The sequence below is a fragment of the Myotis davidii genome, unplaced genomic scaffold, assembly GCF_000327345.1.
Source record: "Myotis davidii unplaced genomic scaffold, ASM32734v1 scaffold36, whole genome shotgun sequence".
Taxonomy (NCBI): Eukaryota; Metazoa; Chordata; class Mammalia; order Chiroptera; family Vespertilionidae; genus Myotis; species Myotis davidii.
The window spans coordinates 840,395-841,331 of record NW_006287829.1 but is presented as its reverse complement, the minus strand read 5'-3'; the positions used below and the strand labels follow the sequence as shown (position 1 = coordinate 841,331).

Sequence of the window (937 nt, the reverse complement as noted above, 5' to 3'; positions counted from 1 at the left end):
TAGCAGGGACTGCTCAGAGTGAGGAGCTACATGAGGAAAAGGAGGAGCAGGTATGGAAACAAGCAGATACAACTTACATATGTGCAGATTTTACCTGAGGTACAAGCATTATATACTTTCTCCCCCCGACCCCCACCCCCAGCCCAAATGATTCTTTTCAGCAGCGCTCAAGTATGCAAAAACTCTGCTTATTTGGTCAATTCTAAGTTCAATTCAAAAAAAAAAAAATATTTTTCAGGGACAAAATAGAGATTTCCCGTCTCCATTTGTATACAGCTCAACTGTTCCAACTATAGTTTTTATTGCTATTTGGTACAAAAGTTAACAGAACCACTTTGCAGCACGTGGTGTTCCTTGCGGGTATGTACAGTACAGCCACAGCTTATTTCAGCAGCTTTCACCACTCGCTTTCTCGAAGGATGAACCGACTCAACTTCATGGAGCACACATCCATCCATCAAGACCTTTCTTCCCCAAAATAGGAAATCAAGTTTTCTTGTCCTTTGGCCGAGAATGTGCATTCCCAATAAAATTCTCAGTTTCTCTTCTGAAGCATGCTGCTAGATCAGTGTTTCTGAGACACAGGCCCTTTTCCTCCCAGCTCCGTGCGGGGCGCAGGTGTAGAGGACCCGGGCCGGTAGGGCTAGTGTAAGGTCAGCACATTGGCGGAGTCCATCTCGCCTGATGCCAGGAACCGCGGCTCGGAGGGCAGCACCTTCGGCGGCGGGAACGCGTACTCCTGGGGCAGCAGCGTTGTGGATCCGGGGCCCACTGGGTACTTGGGCAGGTCCAGGACCCTTCGGTCGTGGGGCCCCGGCTGCTCCGCATCCAGGACCACGGGCTCGGCTTTGGGCCGCTTGGGAAGCGGCTCTCCGAGCTCCGGGCTGGCAACACCTGCGCTGCGGCCACAGAAGGAGTCTCTTCCCGGGGGCGCCCC

General features: G+C 52.4%; 1 protein-coding gene across 1 annotated transcript in view; it reads right to left on the bottom strand.

Annotated features, from left to right (window-relative positions):
• Positions 1–643: 643 nt before the first annotated feature.
• The window catches only part of LOC102769979 (zinc finger protein 217-like), a 32,762-nt gene continuing 32,468 nt past the window's right edge, over positions 644–937 (bottom strand). Inside the window, exon 3 of the mRNA XM_015561233.1 lies at positions 644–928. Within this exon, the coding sequence (XP_015416719.1) occupies positions 644–928 (285 nt within the window). The remainder of the gene's footprint in view (positions 929–937) is intronic.